The sequence below is a fragment of the Manis javanica genome, chromosome 13, assembly GCF_040802235.1.
Source record: "Manis javanica isolate MJ-LG chromosome 13, MJ_LKY, whole genome shotgun sequence".
In the NCBI taxonomy this organism is placed as follows: domain Eukaryota; kingdom Metazoa; phylum Chordata; class Mammalia; order Pholidota; family Manidae; genus Manis; species Manis javanica.
This window is the reverse complement of record NC_133168.1, coordinates 66289111-66311319: the sequence shown is the minus strand read 5'-3', so window position 1 is coordinate 66311319 and position 22209 is coordinate 66289111. Positions and strand designations below refer to the sequence as shown.

The 22209-nt window shown below is 34.2% G+C and overlaps 2 protein-coding genes across 7 annotated transcripts in view; one reads left to right on the top strand and one right to left on the bottom strand.

Moving 5' to 3' along the window:
- Positions 1 to 21864, top strand: part of LRP11 (LDL receptor related protein 11) — an 80571-nt gene extending 58707 nt beyond the window's left edge. Inside the window, exon 8 of the mRNA XM_073219744.1 lies at positions 21087 to 21864. The gene's annotated coding sequence lies outside the window, so the exon portion shown is untranslated. The remainder of the gene's footprint in view (positions 1 to 21086) is intronic.
- Positions 1 to 22209, bottom strand: part of PCMT1 (protein-L-isoaspartate (D-aspartate) O-methyltransferase) — a 39133-nt gene that overhangs the window by 11543 nt on the left and 5381 nt on the right. For all 6 annotated transcript variants that reach the window (XM_017673236.3, XM_017673237.3, XM_037022004.2 and 3 more), the window contains exons 2-6: positions 16069 to 16173; positions 14838 to 14869; positions 6825 to 6929; positions 4918 to 5038; positions 2904 to 2989 (exon numbers count right to left, since the gene is read on the bottom strand). In XM_017673236.3, coding sequence (XP_017528725.3) covers positions 2904 to 2989; positions 4918 to 5038; positions 6825 to 6929; positions 14838 to 14869; positions 16069 to 16173 — 449 coding nt within the window. The remainder of the gene's footprint in view (positions 1 to 2903; positions 2990 to 4917; positions 5039 to 6824; positions 6930 to 14837; positions 14870 to 16068; positions 16174 to 22209) is intronic.

The window sequence follows — 22209 nt, the reverse complement described above, 5'->3', positions numbered from 1 at the left end:
GGCCAACAGGCACATGAAAAGATGTTTCATTTCACTAATTATCAGAGAAATGCAAATTAAAACCACAATGAGATATAACCTCACACCAGTAGGGATGACCACCATCCAAAAGACAAACAACAAATGTTGGTGAGGTTGTGGAGAAAGGGGAACCCTCCTACACTGCTGGTGGGAATGTAAATTAGTTCAACCATTGTGGAAAGCAGTATGGAGGTTCATCACAAAACTAAAAATAGAAATACCATTTGACCCAGGAATTCCACTCTTAGGAATTTACCCTAAGAATGAAGGATCCCAGTTTCAAAAAAACATATGCACCCCTATGTTTATCGCAGCAGTATGTACAAGAGCCAAGAAATGGAAGCAACCTAAGTGTCCATCAGTAGATGAATGGATAAAGAAGATGTGGTACATATACACAATGGAATATTATTCAGCCGTAAGAAAGAAACAAATCCTACCATTTGCAACAACATGGATGGAGCTAGAGGGTATTATGCTCAGTGAAATAAGCCAGGCGGACAAAGACAAGTATCAAATGATTTCACTCATCTGTGGAGCATAAGAACAAAGCAAAAATAGCAGCAGACTCACAGAACCCAAGAATGGACTAACAGTTACCACAGGGAAAGAGACTGGGGGAGGGAGGGTTGGGAAGGGAGGGAGAAGGGGAATAAGAGGCATTATGAGATTAGCACTCACAATGTAGTAGGGGACACAGGGAAGGCAGTATAGCAGAGAAAAGACAGCTAGTGACTCTATATCATCTTACTATGCTGATGGACAGCGACTGTAATTGGGTATGTGGTGGAGACTTAATAATGGGGGGAATTTAGTAACTACAATGTTGCTCATGTAATTTGCATATTAATGATAACAAAATAAAAATTAAAAAAATAGAGACAGATTTGCTAGTCTAAAACTATCTTTATTCTATGTATGTGGTGATATGTGAGAGTACAGAATTTGAGGTTAGAAATCATTTTCAGTTTCAGAATTGTATGGCTGTTCCTCTGACCTACTAATTCAATGCTGCTACTCTGCAGTCTGATGCCTTTTTAACTACCAATCCTTAACAGATCATCTATTTTGTTTTTTGGGAAGCTTTCAGAATCTCTTTATCCTTAAAACTCTGAAATTCCATGGTGATGTGAAGGTTCTTTATTTTTTTCCTTAATTCCTTGTACTAGGCACTCTATAGATCTTTTCAAACTAAAGAATCATTCCTTCAGTTCTTGAGAATTTTTTAGGGCTTAGACTCATTGTCCCTCACAAAGAATTTCAAGCAGCCACCCTTTTTCAGACCCATGCTTCATCTCTGATTTCCAAGGTCTGGATGCCTCTAATTTCTAAGCCTTTTTAGAGTTCTGCAGAGCAAACTGCTTCTCCATCAGTAGTCTCCTCCGCAGTCTCTTTGTTCAACTTTCTCTACCCTTCTTAGACAGTTATTACTCCATCTGCTTTCCATCTTCACACACACCAGAGTCAGGATTACAGGTATAATCTCCTAGATAAATGAATATGGAGTTTGTGTTCCCATTTCTTATTTGAGGTGATATTCAAGAGAAGACATACATATCTTTACTCTGTTTTCTTAAAATTGGAAAACCCCCTCAGCATGTCTATCTTCACATTTAATTAGCTGTATAAAGACCTCTGTAACACCTCAAGTGCTATTATAAACCTTTAAATGCACACTGAGCTAAAGCCAAAAATGCCCTTCAAGATTATCTCAGGATCTTGGTGGGGAAGATGAGCCCTAAACTCAAGCAACTTCATTTAAGCACTCTTCTATTGCAGATTTTAATTATTCTTAGGAGGCTGTTAGTATTAAAAAAAAAAAGTAAGAAAAAAACTATTGATGGTGTGTTCATATGTTAAAATTCACTAACCTACTCACTTAGGATTCCCTATCCTTCGACATCAACTAAAATGTATTAAAATCACTGTTTCAGTCTTTTTCTTCTAAAACAGGTAACAGGGCCAGAGAGAGTAAGTAATTATCCCGAAGTCATTACCCAAAGTCATTCAGCCAGTAAGCAGCGCATCAATGGCCTGAGCAAATTCTCTCAACTTTCAGTTTCTCATAAGTGACCTAAGCACTTACAGGTTGGGGACTAGATGAGAGCCTGCAAAAGAGGCTGTGTCAATTTTAGCCCCCAGTCATCTACTGTAATAAAAACCTAAGGTTTCAGTGAACTTAACCAAGGAATATTAAGGGCTCACATAAGCTTATCAGTCTTACTAAAATGAAAAATCACTTTTGTACTTAAATATTTCCTTGGCTGTGTAATGTACAATACTGGAATAGCCTTCCCTCTCATAGGAACTATGCATATCCTGCTATTCTTTAAGATTCCGTTCAAATTCCATTCCTGTATGACATCTCCTTGACTACTTGATGCAAAATTGTTTCTCTCCCTTGAACTCCCAAAGTACAAATTTTCTATTCAACATATATCATCTGCTAATGATATGCTATTATATCATTAATTTCCTTGTTACACGTATGACACATCTCTTCTAGAAAATAAGCTTGTGAAGGTGAAATGTATGACAACTACTTCCTGGTCTCATCCATGCACCTAACATAGTCTTACATATTCTGGAATTTACTAAATACCAAGTAATTAGCAGGCCATGAACTCCAGAGGGATTTTCCCAATTATTTCTTACCTGGATCAACTATTGCTTCAAATAAGACAGACACAAGCTGGGGGTTAATAATCTTCATGTCATTTATACCACTGTTTGCATATGAAAAAAAATTCCTACTAATTGTAATTAAAATACACAACATGAAGGTCTAGTTATATTTTTAACATCATCTAGGAATCATATCTTTTTAAATCTTTAGAGCTTTAGTTAACTAAAGCACACAAATAACAAAAAATGTAACTCACTGCCTGGGGAACAACTGGGGCTGCAGCTCCTACATGAATAGCATCATAAGGGGCTTCTTCAGCATATCCCATTCTTCCATCCCCCACTGAAAGAAAGAAATTATGCTTTAAAATTCTAGTCAGATACAAGTACCCAATGTGAAGAATTATTGGTGGTTTTAAAGCAGGAAAAGGATAGACTTTTTAATAAATGATGCTGGGACAAGAGGACAGTCATATGGGAAAAGTATACAGTTGGACCCCTACTTTATACACACATAAAAATCAGTGTCAGAAAGATCAAAGATCTAAATGTGAAAAGCTGAAGTGCATAATGCTTCTGAGAAATAAGATAATGGACATAGCTTCATGACTTCAAGAGTAGCCTTAAATAGGACACAGAAAACATTGGAAAAAATTAGTAAGTCTGACTACATTAAAAAATTAATTTCTACTTACCAAAAACACGAGAGTGAAAAGGCATGCCACAGAAGAGATTTACAGTATGTATAAACAAAAGGCTAGTCGACAGAAGTCCAACAAATCAAAGAAAAATATAAATAACTCAGTATCTGAACAGGTATATCACGAAAGAGAAAATCCAAATGGCCAAACATAATGAAACAGTGTTCAACCTTGCAGGTTAATAATACAAAATTAAAAGCACAAAGAGATACCACTATACATTTGTTAAGTGGATAAAAAGAAAAAAATCTAACAATTCCAAGTATTGGTAGAGATATGGAGCAATAGGAACCCTGACACATTGCTAATGGTAATGTAAATTGGTCCAATCACTTTTGCAGTATCTATAGTCAATCTATGGACATAAAATAACACTCCTACAGAAATGAGTACTTGCATGAGTGTATATATGCATCTGGACTTATGTACACACATGTTCACAGCAGCACTGTGAATAACGTCCAAATTAGAAACAACCCCAAATATCCATCTATGGTAGAATAAATAAATTTTGGTAATAGAATGTGATACAGCAATAAAAATGAACTATATATAGAAAGGTGGATGAATATTATAAAAATAATAACAAATGAGGGAAATCATTCATCACAGAATATACACTGTATAGTTCCGCTTATTTAAAGTTCAAAATTAAATTAAACATCACTTGTGGAAGTGCAATTAGGTAGTAAATACATAAAAGTAATGATACTGGTTACCACTAAGGGAGATGGGAGGGAGTTATGATGAGGAAATAGCAAGCAGAAGACTTCCAAGGTACTAATAGTGTTCCATTTCTTGATCAATGTGGTGAGTAAACAGGTTATTTATTAGGCTTCACATTTGTTTTATGCCTTTTTTGATGTTTGTTATTTTTCACAATACAAAATGTGCTCATATGGAAGTATGTCCATTGTATACTGCTGAGTGGGAAAAAAGGAAACTACAGGATAGTATGTATAGTATGAATCAATTAAAAAGACTATGCATGCAATTTATTCATACGTATATTCTGTATAGCAAACAGGGAAAAAGGGGATTTCTATTTTACATATCTCTGCACTACTTTAAGTTTTTTATGAAGGACATTTGTTATTCTGGCATTTTTTCTTAAAAAGTAATGAAGACTTAGTACACATGGTGTGGGAGGAATCATGGGGAAGACTGTAGCACAGAGAAGACAAATAGTGACTCTGGCATCTTACTACACTGATGGGCAGTGACTGCAATGGGGTACGGGTGGGGACTCGATAGTATGGGTGAATGTAGTAACCACATTGTTTTTCATGTGAAACCTTCATAAGAGTGTGTATCAATGATACCTTAATTAAAAAAAAGTAATGAAAAAACACTCAACATGGCATTTTCTGGAATGGTTAACAATCATGTCACCCATGGTCAAGAAGGAATTAGTATAACATTTTAGAGTAATTATTTTTTTACTTAGTACTTAAAAGTGAATGTTTACAAAAATGTAGTAATTAGCTCTGAGCATTATTTAGCTTAAATGGGATTTTCTGAAAATAAAAGTTCTTCAGAGAGGAAATGTTTAAAGTTTTCTGATGCTCACCAACCAGCTGCACTCTCCCTGAAGTCAAAAGCGATGGATCATCCTTTCTGACATTATTTATTGAGTCATCTACTAGTTCTTTAATGTGGTCAATTCCTATGACTCTTCCAGTAGGTCCAACCTGGAAATGAGAGAATAATTTAATAGCTCACTGGTCTAAATCTATCTTTCTAAAGTGTCATTAAAGTGTTTCCTTATCTAAAGTCAGATTCTGCCATGAGAAATGAAGACAAAGAGCTTACATCTCCAGTTAAGACTGTTACTCAGTTTATTATAATTATTTACCAAATACAGCTTTCTCAATGATAATCCATAACTGAATAATTATATTTCAGTATTTAAGAAGCTAGAATTACAAAAAATTTATAAAACTAAGAAAAACGATCTTTCTTTGATTTCTCATTTTTAAATCCAAGCCCTTGAGGAAAGATTTAACCACTAATTTTGAGGTACTTAGGGCAATCATTTTTTAATTTAAATTCCATCTAAAATGTGACTTTAGATATCAAAATGTCATATAAAAATTTTTATAAGATTTCTACATCTGATTCTACTGCCATATGCAGAAAGTGTAAAATACATAAAAATATAGAAAGGCCCCAAATAGAAATATCAATTACAAAATAAATTTAACACAATAAAGACTGAAGTCATACTACTTGGATTCATATCTAAGTTTCACCACTTAAACTGCATAACCTTGGTTAGTTAGTCTATGAATCAGGTTCCTCAGCTATAAAGTGAGGAGGAAAGGGTACATATTTCATAAATGATGTGAGGATTAGTAAGAGAACACATGAAAAGCATTTAGAACACTGACAAGCACATGGTACATATGTGAAAAACATTTAACATCACTTTTGAAAAGATAACTCAGAAATCTAATGATTTTTTAATGAGTTTTCTGCTGACACCATAAATGTCAGGTATAGAGAACATGTCACTACTTAGACACCATTTCAAACTTTCTAAAAAAAAGAAATCCTTGACATACCATTAGTGAAGACTTAACTTCTACAAAACAAGTAAAACAACTGAAAAGAAATATCTGAGTCCTTATTAGGTACCAGGCACTGTTTTGGATACTTAGGATACATCAGTGAAAAAAAATCAGACAAAATTCCCATCTCCCTGGAGCTTACATGCTAGTTACCTGCCAATTACATGTTTATAGCAAGTTAAATGTATTCTAGTCCAAGCTGGATCTATAAATCCCCACTTAGCCAGACCAGAACCTTCCAATCTGGCCTCCAGAGAAAGACTTATTAATTTGATTATTAATTTGATCTGATTACCTGAGCACAGATGAACCTTACTCAAGGGCCCCCAGACTTACACTCTGGATAGCCATTTACCAGAGAAGCCTCTGGTGAGAAAAGCCGAAGTGTAATAAACAAGGCATTTTTCAAAGGGCACTTTTCCTAATGCAGAAGTTCTAGTCTCACTCCTAATAAACCTGTAGGAGTGATTGAAAATCAGGCTCTATTATTTTCTACCAGATGAGAATTTAGAAGAAGGTACTTTGGTTTTGCCATCATATAAGGGAAGAGACTATCTGATAACAAGCCAACATAATGGAGGAAAGCAAAATCAAATCAAGAACCAGAGAGAAATCCATTATCATTAACAGCATCTGATCTTCTGAATCTAGGCATACAAAAAGCTAGATATAGACCTTTATATTATATAAATAAAATAAACTCTCTCTTTTTAGGTCTGCCAATTTGGACTGAATGTTGTTATGTATAATAAAAAGAAATCCTAAGAGATACACATTTCAATCACTATCTTATAGAATTAAAAAAATAAATAAAACCCTCAAAAACTGCTGGCTAGTGAAAAAAAATAAAATGCCAAATCATATAATACACTTCTCTTAGGGCCAGAATGAAAAATAAAGCTCTTACCATACGTGTAAAACATGCAGTAAGGATTCCACTTCCGGATCCTACATCAAGAGCTTTAGCTCCTTCATGCAGTTGATCAGACAGAAGTTCTAGTGCATATGCATGCTACCGAAATACAAAGAAAATATTCATTTTTCCAAGATGCTATAAAGTATATAGTTTTCATATACTTCATACCAATTGTTCTACTACTGTCATCTACCAAGACAATGAAAATACATTACATCCTTAAATTTAGACAGGAATTACATAGAAAATTCTCAGTTTAATTAAATTCTTACATTTAGACAAAATGTTTCAGTAACTAGATCTACAGTGTGTGAATTTTTAAGATTTAACTGATTTAAAGTCAAAAGCTACAGGAGGGTTTATCCCCACCCTGTCCCCAACTAGTTTCATTTTCTAAAGGCAATCAATGTCACCAGTTTCTTGTGATTCCTTCCAAACATATCCATTCTATGTATATACAAAAAAAAATACATATGAATTTGTATTTATTATATTTTGAAGGACCTTTTTAATCAACACTTAAATAGCTTGTTTGTTCTTTTTTATGTCTGAGTATATTCTTGTACAGATTTACTACAATAACAAAAATCTCTAATGAGAGATATTTAAGATGACTCCAATTGTCCATAACAAAAAGATGAAATAATCTTTAAAAGAAGGCAGCATATATGTAGGATAATATAACACTTTTTTGTAATAATCTTATAAAGCATATCTGTAAGATAAATTCCTAGTAGGGAAACTGAGGGACCCAAAGGACACACATATATATATATTTTTTGGGGGGGGGTATCATTAATGTACAATTACTTGAACATTATAGTTACTAGACTCTCCCTATTATCAAGTCCCCACCACATACCCCATTACAGTCACTGTCCATCAGCATAGTAAGATGATATAGAGTCACTACTTGTCTTCTCTGTTATACTGCCTTTCCCATGTCCCCGCCCCCAACTATATTATGTGTGCTAATCATAATGCCCCTTTTTCACCCTTATCCCTCCCTTCCCACTCACCCTTCCCAGTCCCTTTCCCTTTGGTAACTGTTAGTCCATTCTTGGGTTCTGTGAGTCTGCTGCTGTTTTGTTCCTTCAGTTTTTTCTTCATTCTTATACTCCACAGATGAGTGAAATCATCTGATACTTGTCCTTCTCTGCCTGGCCTATTTCACTGCACATAATACCCTCTAGCTCCATCCATGTTGTTGCAAATAGTAGGATTTGTTTTCTTCTTATGGCTGAATAATGTTCCATTGTGTATATGTACCACATCTTCTTTATCCATTCATCTACTGACAGACACTGAGGTTGCTTCCATTTCTTGACTATTGTAAATAGTGCTGCAATAAAATAGGGGTGCATATGCCAAAGGACATATATTTTTATGTTTACAATGTACATATATTATAAATCAAACCATATTGGCTATGCTTTGGACCAAACCAAGAAATTATGCTTAGTATGCTTATTATTAAAAACCACCAGATCCAGTAAAACACATTTACTACCAGATCTTAGTTGATAAAAATACACACTCATGAATCCACAGTGATAGTAAGTAAATACCTCCTTCTATATATACATAAATGGAGAGTAAGGGGAAACTTTCCAACTGATAAATACCAATGAAATGATAAACTTAGAAAATTGCCACTTGGCAGTCATTTCAGAAATAACTGATTCAGGCAAAAATCATAGGTAGATGTTAAAACTAGTGGGTTACCACTTATAAAACTAGTGGGTTTCCACTAATAAAATAACAAGTATTACACTATAAGAAAACGGAAGTAATAAAAGAAACGAATACCTGACTTTCCTGAATCCAGAAATCAAAGATCTAAAAGGGTCTTCTTTATGATACCAATCCCCAATTTATAGGCAGTACTATCTCAATAGTACAATTCTTTTAATTCCAAAAGAAACTCAGGAATTTTTTTTTCACTACCATGTCTATATAAGACTTGTTTTTCTAAAAAAGGGGGGTAAGCTATTATTAAAGTCCCATTCCACTTTAAAATGTCAAGGCCTTTAATCAGAATTACATTAGCTTTCTTTCAGATTCAAAAAGACATATGCACCCCTATGTTCATTGCAGCACTATTTACAGTAGCCAAGATATGGAAGCAACCTAAGTGTCTGTCAGTAGATGAATGGATAAAGAAGATGTGGTACATATACACAATCGAATACTATTCAGCCGTAAGAAACAAATCCTACCATTTGCAACAACATGGATGGAGCTAGAGGGTATTATGCTCAGTGAAATAAGACAGGCAGAGAAAGACAAATACCAAATGACTTTCTTCATTTGTGGAGTATAACAACGAAGCAAAACTGAAGGAATAAAAGAGCAACACACTCACAGACTCCAAGAAGGGACTAGCAGTTACCAAAGGGGAGGAGTAGGGAAGGGCAGGTGGGAAGGGAGGGAGAAGGAGATTGAGGGGTATTATGATTAGTACACATGGTGTAGGGGGGATCATGGGGAAGACAGTGTAGCACAGAGGAGACAAGTAGTGACTCTGTGGCATCTTACTACACTGATGGACAGTGACTGCCATGGGGTATGGGAGAGGGACTCGAAAATATGGGTGAATGTAGTAACCACATTGTTTTTTGTGTGAAACTTTCATAAGAGTGTATATCAATGATGCCTTAATAAAAAAAATTAGCTTTCTTCATGCTATTAACACTAGTTAGTATTTTTATGGATAACCCCTAGTCATCTCTAAATCTAAAAATTAAGTTTTTAAAAGTTCATTTTTATAATTAAGGAAAATTTCAAACCCACAGGAAAACTAGACATACAATGAACACCCTTTTCTCCTCATACAGAGTCACCAATTGTTGTATGTTGTGTCATACTATTTTACCAAACCATCTGAAAATAGGCTGGTGACATGATACTTCACTCCTAAATACTTCAGCATGCATCTGCCCAAAAAAACCTAGGAAATCTTCTTACAACTGTATCACCATTACCACACTCAAGAAAATCATAAATTTAGTGTCCTACCACATACAAATCATACTTAGATTTCCTCAACTGTCCTCAAAATGTCCTTTACAGCTCTTTTCTCCCAATCCAGTCAAGGTTCATGCATTGCGTTTGCCAAGATGAATATTCTAGAATATTCTCCTCCTACCTCTCCTCTACCTACCATTTCTCTGTTCTTCAGAACATCTCCTTATACGAGTCCCATCCAGTTGTCCTACATAATACCCTATATTCTAGACGTGTTAATTTTCTCATGGTTAGGTTCAGATCAAAGATGTTTAGAGAGAGAACACCACACATTTGCCAGGCACCTCCTGCTGCGTCACACCAGAACCATGCAATGCTGGGCCACCTCACTACTGGACTTGCCAAGCTCTGCCACTCACTCCATCATTCTATTTTCAAAGCATATTTTTCTCTCTGTAATTATACTAATATGTATAGAAAAAGTTTGAGACTACATGGAAATTTCTGTGTCCCAACAACCTTCCCCTTAATAGTTTTAGATTAATTGATGCTCTCTGCCTAATTCAGTTATGACACTGATGATTATAAAACAGTGATTTTTAAAATTCTATTATGCCTTCCACATTTATTAATTGGCATTCTTCTGTTTTTCATTTTTTCCGTGTCTTTAAAAAAAATCTCTATGGACTCATGGATTTTTGCTTCTTAATTCACCACAATGCTAAAATCTAATTATCTACACTATCTATTTTATTTTGTGATTCTCAAATTGTCTCCAATTTGGCCTCAGGGAAGCTCTTCAAACCTGCTCCTTTGTCCTTCCAACACTGCTCCCTAAGCCTTTGAGTATTTCCTCACTTTTTCAGTCACTTCTCCAAGGAGCTTGTCTCTTTTAGTGAGAAATGGTACTTAGGATTCCATATCTGGATGCTAAGTGTGCTCCCTGCTAGCAGGATGCCATTTTAAAAGGTTGTTTTTAATCTCTTGCTCATTGTATATATTTTTAATTAAAACTCTGAAAAATATTCCAGGGTTATAGTTACTTCCAAGACTGTGATTTTAAGGTTCATTAAATGCAGATGTCACTTCTCTTTGCTCCTCACTTTGTTTTTCTTTTAATACTTCTATCTTTACAAAAAATGACACAGGACCACAAGTTGTTGCCCATAAGATACAATTAATACTATTTTATTCTACTCACAACCTGGTTCAGGAAGCATCAAAGGAAACCAGATGCTTACTGTTTATATATGCATGCATACATACATACAGATGTACTGTATGTCTACACACACACACACAAACACGTTTTCCTTTTAAGAGACAGGTTATTCAGAAAACGTAAGTGATTAAAAATGCATCCTTCTAATGATACCAAAATTTGAAAAAATGTATCCTTCTTTGGAAAGAAATTCTTCTGATATACATTATGACATGAATGAACCTTGAGGACACTATGCTAAGTGAAATAAGCCAGTTCCAAAAAAACAAATACTGTTATGAGTCCACTTATGAGTACCTAGAGTAGTCAAATTCATTGAGACAAAAGGTAAAATGGTGGTTGGCAGGGGATCGAGGAAGCAGGGAACAGGGAATTGCTGCTGAATAGATAGAGTTTTAGTTCTACAAGATAAACAGTTATGGAGATTGGTTGCACCCCAGTATCAATGTACTTAACACTACGGAACTGTACACTTCGTAAAAATGGTCAAGGTGGTAAATTGTAGGTTATGTGAATTATACCACAATAAGCAATTTAAAAATACATCCTTTTCAACAATTAAAAGACAAATAGCACAACTAAGGAATGGAAAGGGATTTGAACAGACATTTCTCCAAAGAAGATAAACAGTTGACCCTTGAACAACATGGGTTGAACTGTGTTGGTCCACTTATACACACAGATTTTTTTTCAATAAGTATTAGAAAATGTTTATAGAGATATGCAGCAATTTGAAAAAATTTTTCTTTCCTCTTGATTACTCTAAGAATATAATACATAATATACATAACATGCAAAGTATGTGCTAACCAACTGTTTCTATTATGAGTAAGCCTTCCGGTCAACAGCAGGCAATCAGTAGTTAAATTTTGGGTACGGTAAGTTATACACAGATTTTCAAATGCAAAGGTCAACTGGAAAAATGGTCAATAAGCACATGAAAAGATGCTCAACAACATTATCATTAGGGAAATACAAACCAAAACCACAATGAGATATCAATTCACAATTACTAAGATGAATAAAATAAATAAAACATACAATAACAAGAGCGGACAGTAAATGGAGAGATTAGAACCCTCATAAACTGTTGGTGGGATTGTAAAATGGTGCAGCCACCTTAGAAAACAATTTGGCAGACCCTCAAAATGTTAAAAATAGAATTACCACATAATCCAGCAATTCCACTCATTAAGTATATACCCAAGAGAAATGAAATATATGCACACACAAAAATCTGTATGTTAATGTTCATAGTAGGTAGAAAGTGGGAACCCAAATATCCATCAAGTGATAAATGAATGAACCAAATGTGGTATAGTTATACAATGGCATATTATTCAGCAATTAAAAGAAATGAAGTGGTGATGCATGCTATAATATAGGTTAACCTTGAAAATGTTGGACAAAATATAAAAAGCTGGTCACAAAAGGAGACCATGTGCTTACTGTTTTTATATGCATACCTACATACATACATACATATATACATATACTGTATGATTCCATTTGATGGGAAATGTCCAGAACAGACATAGGAACAAAAAGCAGATTAGTAGATGCCAAGACGTGGGCAGAATGAGGGATAAGAACTGACTGCTAACAGATACAGGGTGTTTCTTTTTGAGGTGATGAAAATGTTCTGAAATTGTGATGTGTTTGCATAACTCTGAGCAGACTAAAAACCACAGACTGTATACATTAAAGGAATGAATTTTATAGTACATAAATAATATCTTAATAAAACTGGGCTTTTTTTGTTAACAAATGCATCCTTTGCCATGGAGTTACTGCCATGTTTGTTTGGCAGTGAACTGGACTTTTAGCACCAAAGTTGAGTGGAAAAAAATTCACACAGCATTTCCCTTGATATCTGAAAACGCACCTTTCCAGTCAATTTCCAAAACGTGTGTGGTACCAATTCTCCAGAATAACTTTCAGGGTTAAATGGATGTTTCTACTTTAATGTTTGTTTTAAGTAGCAGTTCAAACTGCTTGAGGGGATCTTAAGACTCTTTTTTCTTAAATCACTGGTTTATTTGAAGAGGTGAGGCATAAAAAAGCCACTCCTATTCCATGGTTAAAAAAAAAAAAGAAAAGAAAGAAACTGGTAACATATAATGGATATAAAGTGAAAATCACTTCCACTCCCATCCCTCTAAATCATTTAATTCTCTGCCTAAGAAGAAATCATTTTTGGTTTTAATGCCTATAGGAAGATATATGTGTGTGTGTGTGTGTGTGTGTGTGTGTGTGTGTGTGTGTGTGTGTGTGTGTGTGTGTGTGTGTGTGTATACTTGATTTTTGTATATTACAGAATAGTCTGATATTCTTCTGCACTGTATTATAATTTTATACTTAATATTTCCTGAAGATCTTACCATATTTATACTTGCAGATCTTTGTCATTTAACAACTTCATGGTATTTCACAATATGGATGTACTATAATTTATTAACCATCCACTATTAGTGAACTGTTAGTGATTGTTGTAATTTTTTGCTATTATAAATAATGTACCAATGAATATCTTTAGCCATTTTGCACATTGCCAGTATACTATGAGATAAATACCTTGAAATTACTAAACAGGAGAGTTTAAGGTATACTATTTCACATTATATATATATTGCCAAGTTGCCTTCCAACACTATCAATTTACTCTCCCACCAAAGAAAGTATGTAACTGCCAGTTTCCCTTTTCTAATATAAAGTATCAAACTTTCTGGTCTCTGACGCTGTAAAAATGGTACTTCACTGTAGTGCTTTTTCTCAATTAACTAAACGTAAATGAAATGTACCCCTTCATTTGTATAAATGCCAATGTCATTTGTGGTTTTCTTTGCTATGAACTATCATTCTCGCACTCACTTTCTTTTGGGCTTACTGGTCTTCTACTTCTTAATTTACAAGATATACACATACATGTACATATGTACATACAGAAATTTGCCCTAAGCTGTCACATGTATTACCAATATTTCCATTTTTCTTTCAATTTTGCTTATAACATTTTTTGCAGAAATCCCCAATATTTTTTTATTGAAGTGTCATTGATACAGTCTTACATTGGTTTCAAATATACAAAGAAATTCCAAATTTTTACATTGCAAATGTATCAGGTTTTTTCATGGTTTCCTCGCCTTTTGTCATTTTTAGAAAGTCACTACTTAATGTTTATAAATAATTTCCTATAATTTTCTTGTAGTATAACTATCAACTCACTATGAATGTATGTGTAGAATTTTAGTTAAAGGCTTTAAGTTTAAATAAGAGCTTCTCCTACCCCAAATACTTGCAAAAAATCAGAAAAGGTATTGTTCTTTTCACCAAATACCAAGAAAGTTCTCAAATAATTGACATTTAAAACCCAAGAAAATTCCCAAAAGATTAAAAGGGCTAGATAACTAAAAATAGGTCCTTCTCAAAGATAAATAGCTTCACAGGTACTATACTTGACCAATTCCTAATAAATTTTCTATATGAATATTCAACTTGAGATTTCTGTTCATTATTTTATTTAAAATATTCTTCCCTTAACTCATCACTAAATAACCTTTTATATTAATTTTTTACATGGTTAGATACAAATGCCACCCATTAAAAACTTTAATGACAGTTTCTACCAAGAAGAGTTCCTTCTATATATCATGTACTAATAATAAGATGCTCATTATCATTTTATGCAACTCACAGATGACAAAATTGATAAAACTTAAAGTTTAAAACTTTCTTTAAACCTTTTTTTACTGAAGAAAATGATCTTACAGGAAAAATGTGATCTATTTGTACCCAAAGGACCAAAGTTAACTTACCATGTGTGGAGCACTGATTGTTGCTTGGAAACCTGCAAAAGAAGAAGACTACCGATACATTCAGCTGTAAGAACATACCAAATACTCCATGTAGTTCCTCTCCTAACAGCCACAAATTACTTCTCACAGTAATATTTTTCATTTTTATGATCTCAAGAAAATAAAACTTTTATTTTGTACTTTACAGTTAAAGTTAGAAAATATCATCATGCCAAAGGCTAATGTGTTCATCTAGTACAACTGTCCCACTATTCTAAAAATTTCCTCTCCAGTATAGTTACCTAACAAAGGAAGAATTTCAATAAGCTGAGTTGATACATTTATGACTTAACTTGCTTTCAGATTTAAATAAGCTTCCATATCATAGGTATGCAAAATCTTTACAAAATTAAATTGCTTCATATTTCTGGCAACTTAGTAACACAGAAACAGAGCAACTGGTGATCAAAATAGCTTAAGAAACTAATAAACTACTTCAATTTACTCCTTATACTATCACCTGATGTTAAGTCACACAATCTTTTCTTAATTTTCAGCTTTTCATTTTTATCTTTCAGTGTTGTTTTCTCAAACCGTATTTACCTGCTTCTGCATCTAAGCAATTTTCACTAAGCAGTGGTAGCAGGTGCCTTGGAGGTTCAGAAGCTCCCGAGGATCTTCTCTGCTGTTAGAGTGCTTCAAAGGAAGCCAGCATGGCAGCTGGCCAACAGGATCCCGAGGCAGTTCTGAGCCTCAAAGGCACCCACTGCCAAGGCTCAGCAGTTCAGCAAAAACTGCTTCAGGAGGAGGAGTTAAATATGGAACATTCTAAAAACAAGCAGAAGCCAAAAAGTTCAGGGCAAGTGAAGCAGAGTAGTCAGTAATAATTTAATTACACTTATTTCCTTTAATATTGATTTTAAAAGCTGATGCCAATGCAAAAAACCTTAGTCAACATTAAGGCACCTAAAGAAAAATCAGCACTCAGCTTACACTGTAAATGTTCATTTAAAGTATATTTTAAGAAAAATGTTAAAAATATTCTTTATATATTTTTATATTGAGAAAATAGATATTTCATATATAACATTTTATTAAAATGGGTATGTGTGGAATTATGAAACTTACTAAGGCATAAAATCCAAACTAGCAAGATAATAATATAAATATCTGTGTCCCAGTCTACTTTAACTTAAAAAAATTATAGGGTAAATTAGTAAAAATGTGACATTTTCAGAAATCCAAAGCTTACCTATTGATTGTGGAGAATCCATGTAAGGGTTACATTTTGCATAGTGGGAGCGGTCTGTGGCCAGCATTACTTCAAATACTTTATCGGTCTTGATGATTCCATTTTCTGAAATGAATGAGGCAAACATTTTAAACTAAAAGTAAGATGATCAGATGTATTTTAGAAAAATTACTCTGGCTGCACTGTTGAGACTGGATTGGAAGAGCACAAGACTGGAAGTTGTTTGAAAAGCCCAGGTAATAGCAACCTGGTCTTTAATGATGACAGTAAGAATGAAGAAAAGTAGAAAGACTTGAAATACATTTAGAAGGTAAAGTATACCTGATTGACTAGATATGGAGGAAGGAGATGGGGGAATGGTTGAGATGCTGATGTCATATATTGATTTGAGAAATCCTAGAGAAGGATCAGAGTTAAAGAGTTTGTTCAGTTTGGACCATCTGAATGGAGCTATTCAGCAGTCAGTTAAACACATGGATCTGGAGCTCAGGAAAAAGATCTAAGAGATACAGATTTCTTGTTACACAGATAGCAACTGAAGCAATGGAAGTGAACTAAAGTGACCAGGGAAGAATACAGAGAAGAAAAAAGTGAACATTTAAGAGAGATGCAAAGGAATTAGAGCCTTCAAAGATTATGATAAGGAGCAGCCACAGAGAAGGGCAAAAATTAAGTAGATAAACTGTTACAGAGCCCAAGAAAAATTTTTCATTCAGAAAAGTAAGGTCAGTAATATATATATTTGGCTCCCCAAATATCAATTCTTTGAGATTAAATATAGTATGTTAAACTTCAATAACTCTCATGGTACCATACATGAAGTTATTCAATAAGCTCCTTATTAACTCATTCAATGTTTATTGATAGATCTAATGCAAACCAGACACAGTGGTATACGCTTAGGATTATAGGAATAAACAAGAGAGCATAGTTCCTGTCCTCACAGACCTAAAATCTGTAAGATTAAATATATGGATTTGACTTTAACCATCCAGAAGTAAATTTTTTTTAACTAAAACATGCTTTGCTTACTTTGGCTTTATTTATGAACTATGAATGACTATTTTAAAGTGAGACTTCAGTAAAAGCATCATGAGTTTAAAATCTTTATGCAAACGACTTTAATTTATTTATCAACTGTGGAGCTTCCAGATTCTAGAGGGTAATGGCAGCCACCAGAATCTGAATTTCATCACACAGGAGCTCAGGAAAACCTAAACTTAAGATCAAGAAGCGGAACATACAAAACCACACATGACCATGCCTTCACATTACTAGCAGGCACAGAACATCCAGATTTTAATATACCTCTACATAGAAAACAAACAAATTCTATCAAAGCTCCTGCTACTGCTGCAAGCCTGTAGGTATATGAAAAGCAAGGAGGGCAGGGGTTGAGGTTTAAAAGATTTGCCCCCAAAAAAGGAGAATGAAGCAGGGGCACAGATATATACAGACAAAAAAAGTAATTCCTAGAAAGAGGAAGTATAACACTAAGCACTAAAATGCTGAACACAGGACTTGGAAGTTCACAGCACTGGCTACAAGAAAAGAACTTACAAGTCAGTGGGTTGACAAAGATACCAAGATCGTTCAGATCAAAGAACAGTCTTTTCCAACAAATGGTGCTAGGACAACTGGATTGCTATGTGCAAAAGAATCATATCACATACTAAAATTAATTCAAAATGGATCAAAGGCTTAAATATTAGAGCTGACACCACAAAACTCAAAAAAATAACTGGGGTAAATCTGCATGACCATAGATTTGGCAATTTTTAAAATTAAAGTATTACTGATATACAATTTTATGAAAGTTTCACATGAACAATATTATGGTTTCAACATTCACTTATATTATCAAGTCCTCACCCCCACCCCCATTGCAGTCACTACCTATCAGCACAGTAAGATGTTAGAGCCACGGCAATGGTTTCTTAGACACAACAACAAAAGCACAAGCAACTAGAAAAAAATATAGAGAAACCAGATTTCATCAAAATTAAACATTTTTATGCTTCAAACTATACTACCAAGAAGTAAAAAGGTAACTCACAGGATGGGAGAAAATATTTGCAAATCATGTAATCTGAGAAGGGACTTATATTTGGAATATATAAAGAACTCTTACAACTTAACAAACCAACCCAATTTTTAAATATATAGTAGATATTTCTCCTAAGAAGACATACACATTAAAAGATGATATATATCATTAATCATCAGGGAAATATAAATTAAAACCACAATGAGATACCATTTCATACCCACTAGAATGACTATTATCAAAGTCAGATAATAACAAGTGTTAGCAAGGATGTGAACAAATCAGAAATTTTCACTTTAGAAAACAGTCTGGCAGTTCCTCAAATGTTAAACACAGAGTAACCCTAGGACCTAGCAATTCTATTCCTATGTATACACCCAAGAGAAATGAAAATGTGTCTACACAAAAACTCATATACTAATGTTCACAGTACATTATTTGTAATAGTCAAAAAGTGGGAAACTGAATGTCCATCAACTAATGGAGAACTAAAATGTGGAATATCCATAAAATGGATTATTAAACTATGAAAAAGAATGAAGGTAGTGATTCATGCTACCACATGAATGAACTCTGAAAACATTACGCTAAATCAAAGAGTTACAAAAGACCACATATTGTATGGTTGTTTAATGAAATGTCCAGAATAGGCAAATCTATAGAGACAGGAAATGTATTAGTGGTTGGTCATAGTGGGGGTCTGGGGGAATAGGGTGAAACAGCATATCTTTCTGAGGTAGTGAAAATGTGACTACGATAATGGTTGCACATATCTGTGAATATACTAAAAACCACCACATTTTATAATTTAACTGAGTGAACTATACAGTATGGAATTATACTGAAGCTGTTTTAAAAAATTCAATGGGACTGGAGGTTGCAACTATGACAAGCATTGCTTCTGGGGAAGAATCAAGTAAACAGGTAAAGGTAATGATATGGCAATGGAGGGAAAGAAGGAAGAAAATTAAGGATCCTGCAGAAACAAAAGAGCAACAAGACATGCCAACCCCTCCCCTTTTCCCACAACTATTATCACAGCATCATCCATTAAAGAAACTACAAGTCACTATATTGACAAAAGGGGCTCTTGAACTGTATCCACAAAATGCCTAAAAATAGGAAAAAGAAAAAATCCAACTCCATTCAGTTACTGTAAAAAGAAAAAATGCAAAACAAAACATTTCAGCTGACAGAACCAATATTTAAAACTATAATCTCAAAAAACTTAGCAGAAAGTAAGTAAAAGTATTACCAGAAACAGTAAACTTTAAGACATATATTAATAAAGCTATCAGACTTTAAAGACAAGGGAAAAAATCCTCAGAGCATCAAGCCAAAAAGATCAAATTACCTAGTAAGGGTCAAAAAAAAAATTTAGGCAACCATCAAATTTCTTAAGAGCAACTTTCAAGGCAAAGCAAGAATGAAGCAGCATTTTCACAATATTCTAAGACAGAAAGTGCAAGTCAACAATAAAAGGGAGTGAACTACTGATACACCCAACAATACGGATGTATCTCAGGAGCACTAATCTCAGTGTGAGAAACCAGCAAGACTATACACTATATGACTCCATTTATATCAAATTCTAGAAAAGTCAAAACTATGGTGGCAGAAGCCTGATTTGTGGTTGCCAGGGGTTGAAGGTGAAAGGAGATCAACTGCAAAGGGGCATGAGGGAAATGTTCTATATCAGAAATCAGCAAACTGCTATAAAAGTCCAAATAGTAAGTATTTTAGGCATTGCAGGCCACATAGTCTCTGTTACAACTACTCAACTCTGTTCACATAGTACAAGAACAGCCACAGACAATATTGTGAAAGGATATGACTGTGTTAAATTTTTATTTCTAAAAATAGGCAGGACAGATTTGGCTTATGGGTTGTAGTTTGCTGACCTCTGTTCTATTATCTATCATTATGGTAGTGATTATACAACTTACATTTGTCAAATTCTTCAAATTGTAATCTTAAAATTGGTTAATTTTTATGTAAATTATACCTCAATAAAGCTGTTTTTTAAAAGTGTAAGTCAAGGATTTAATGCCCAGCCAAACTGTCCTTCAAATGTTAAGGTTATAGAAAAGATGTTTTAAATATGCAAGGACTCAGGGAATGCTGTACACACAAACCCTTCCTGGGCAATCTTCTGTAAGATGTGTTTCATCTAACCAAGCGATAACCCGGGATACATCAGCAAAGAAAACATATTCAGTTGTACAGCAAAGACTAAAATAAGGATAGACACATGGGTGGACTAATAATACTTATACAATGGGAAGAGAAAAAAGGGGAAAAGCAGAATTAGATCACTGGCTGTTGTATATGTAATAGAAGGAATCAAAGAACATCATTTAATACCTACCACACTGTAAATAGTTAAGAAAAAGGTGATTTAAAGCCATTATAAAAGGTATACACACAAACCCTCCAAATAACATATGAATATATTTAAAAATTAGCAAACAAGGCAACCAAATAGAGAAGCATTATAAATTGTCATGGACTGGCAAAGAACAAGAACCAAAACATAATTAAAAGTGGTTCATTCACTCTAGGCAATAAGTCTGGGGCGGGGCAAGGAGGAACGGGAAAAGCAATTGTTATTTTTCATAATAAGCCTTTCTATTTTATCTTTTAACCATGTATATATATTATTTGACTAAAAATTACTATTAATTCTCCTAACCTTATCACAAGTAGTGTGTATTATGTAGATGGATTAATACATGTGTATGTGTATATACACACACCCCTCCAATTAGCAAGATGTAAATTGTGGCATGGGACTCCTTTTACAGTGGCAGAATTTTAACTGGTGCATTATCTAGCCTCTTTGTAGTTACACGTAGCCTTACAATTGAGTTCTAATCAATGGAACATGTGTAGAAATCATATATGCAAATTCTAGATCATGCCCTTAAAAGGAATGAGCGCTTTTTTCTTTCCCCACTTTTCTCTACACCAGGTGGAATATGGAAATAATGGAGGTAAACTATCCTTAACCTTGAAGATAAGGAAAGACTTCAGGGAGTGCAACAGAGAGAAGAGCCTAGGTCCAACACTATGGAACCACCATATTAGCTCTGAACTACTTATACTGAATTGTTACAGGTGATAGAGATTTTGGTTTTGTTTAAAACACTGTTATTTTGGTCTTCATTACAGAGGCCAAATGGTACCCTAATACACAAGGTATATGAGGAGGAAAACGAAATCAGTCTGAAGAACAGGATTGGAGTTGGGGCATGGGAACAGACAACAAAGAGAGGTCTGAAAACTAAGCAAGAAGTGTTTATGCTTGTTACAGTAAACAATAGGAAGCTCAGGCAGTAAAGTGACATTACAGAAAGCAGAACACTAAAAAATCACTATAATGTGTGCAATGTATCTGAGGGAAGAGAGATCAAAAGGGTGATGACCAATCAGATTGGAGGTATACAACTCCAACTGTGAATTAAGAACCTAGGCTAGGATAGTATCAGTGAAAATACAGTGAAGAGGATGACTATGAAAGGCATTTGTAAGAATTACTGATTTAACTTGGTGACAGTCTCAAAGAATCAAGGACTACTCTGAGATTTTGATCTGGGAGAAGAGAAAGATGGAAGCAATCCTGGCAGAAATTAGTAAAAAGAGGGCCTGTGTTGGTATGAAGCTCTGAAAACACAGGTAAGAAATTAAGTTTGCAAATGGATTTCAAGCCATATAGAAACAAATTTCTCTAAGCTTGTTACAAAGTTACACTTCAATAAAAGAAATATTACCTTATTGACTTTAAGAATTGTTAATCATCTGCTTCATTTCTTCTCAACTATCAACATGCCAGGGAAAATAATAAAAAATGAACAAAATGGTCACCTTTTACTTCCCATCTAGAACAATTAGGCATGATATAAGTAGAGCTTGAGAAACTCTTGGTTCTGAAAGTTTGAAAGGGATTACTTTTAAATTCACAGTATAATCAAAGAATTTTATGTGATGGCAACTTATGATAAAGCATATCCTCTAACTACCAGAGAGTATTTAAAAATACATCTTTTTCTAGATCATTGCTCTTAATAGCTACATAAAGTTAACTATTTGTCAAA